This window comes from Adiantum capillus-veneris, chromosome 29, assembly GCF_014529385.1.
Source record: "Adiantum capillus-veneris isolate H3 chromosome 29, ASM1452938v2, whole genome shotgun sequence".
Taxonomy (NCBI): Eukaryota; Viridiplantae; Streptophyta; class Polypodiopsida; order Polypodiales; family Pteridaceae; genus Adiantum; species Adiantum capillus-veneris.
In genome coordinates this window covers 91,475,939-91,477,007 of record NC_140959.1, presented here as the reverse complement: position 1 = coordinate 91,477,007, position 1,069 = coordinate 91,475,939, and the positions used below count along the sequence as shown (strand labels likewise).

The window sequence follows — 1,069 nt, the reverse complement described above, 5'->3', positions numbered from 1 at the left end:
GGAGTCGTGGACACTTGGACTCCCCTCACATCCACGCTCATGGAGAGCAAACAAATGATTTCAAAATCTGCTACTGTATATAGTCAAATGTGTAGTGTACAATGGACCAAAATCATGGACTCAAAACTATATAATTAAAAAAAAGGCACTCTTTCCAACTTTAGTTTTTTCTATTGCCAACAGAGCCTATTTGTGACGAGCATCCTTTGCTCCAAAGAGGGTAACAAGGCAGAATGGTGAGTGCAGATGATGGTAAAGATGACTACAAATCATCTCTGTGCAGTAGTAATCACTTGAATACAGATGCTTCTGCTTTCATAACCTCATTAAGGGCTTGAGCCAACAAGAAAGATCTATACATGGGCATCAGGCTACATGCGGACATTATAAAAAGAGGCTTGCTTGAAGCAAGCTCCTCCATAGCTAACTCCCTTTTCAGTATGTATGCAAAATGTGCTCCTCTAGTTAAAGCTCAACATATTCTTCAGGAACTTCCCGTTCGGACTACCGTGTCCTGGTCTGCGTTAATTGGGGGATATGCACACCATGGCCAAGGTGAGGAAGCATTGAATGGTCTTGATCTCATGTAACGTGGGGCTCTCTTCCCAAATGCTGTAACTTTTTCTTGCATCTTGAGAGCATGTGGTAGTGTAGGAGCCTCAGTGAAGGGTCGAGCAATCCACGCTCAGATTGTGGACAGCGGTTTTAGCAGACAGTATTCTTGTCACTGCATTGTTAGATATGCACAGTAAATGTGGCATGCTCGGAAGAGCACTAGAAGTGTTTGAGGAAATGCTAGGTCAAGATATAGTAGCCTGGGATGGGCTGATTGCAGGGTACGCTCAACTTGGAAATGATGAGTAAGCCATTAAGTTACTTTCAACAGAGGGCATTCCACTGATGCATTGACACTTGCTTGCTATTTGAAAGCTTGTGTCAATATTTGATATGCTTGCAAGTACAGTGTCGGGGGATAATTGTGTGAAAGGTGAGCCGGGAAGGCACCGGGCCCTTGGCTGTGAGAGGTGCGGGAAACAAGGTGCAACAGATGCAATTACCGACAACAGTA

The 1,069-nt window shown here is 44.2% G+C and overlaps 1 protein-coding gene across 1 annotated transcript; it reads left to right on the top strand.

The window, feature by feature from the left end:
- Positions 1–359: 359 nt before the first annotated feature.
- LOC147419577 (pentatricopeptide repeat-containing protein At4g25270, chloroplastic-like) lies at positions 360–864 on the top strand. The gene is made up of 2 exons (XM_086505828.1): positions 360–586; positions 690–864. The coding sequence occupies exons 1-2, from the start codon at positions 360–362 to the stop codon at positions 862–864; spliced, it is 402 nt and encodes a 133-aa protein (XP_086361954.1).
- Positions 865–1,069: the final 205 nt, after the last annotated feature.

Bases quoted from the DNA above. Each gene is read 5' to 3' on its own strand.
- LOC147419577 (XM_086505828.1), top strand. From the start codon at position 360: ATGGGCATCAGGCTACATGCGGACATTATAAAAAGAGGCTTGCTTGAA. The intron at 587-689 runs GTAACGTGGGGC...ATCCACGCTCAG, and splicing joins TTGAATGGTCTTGATCTCAT to ATTGTGGACAGCGGTTTTAG.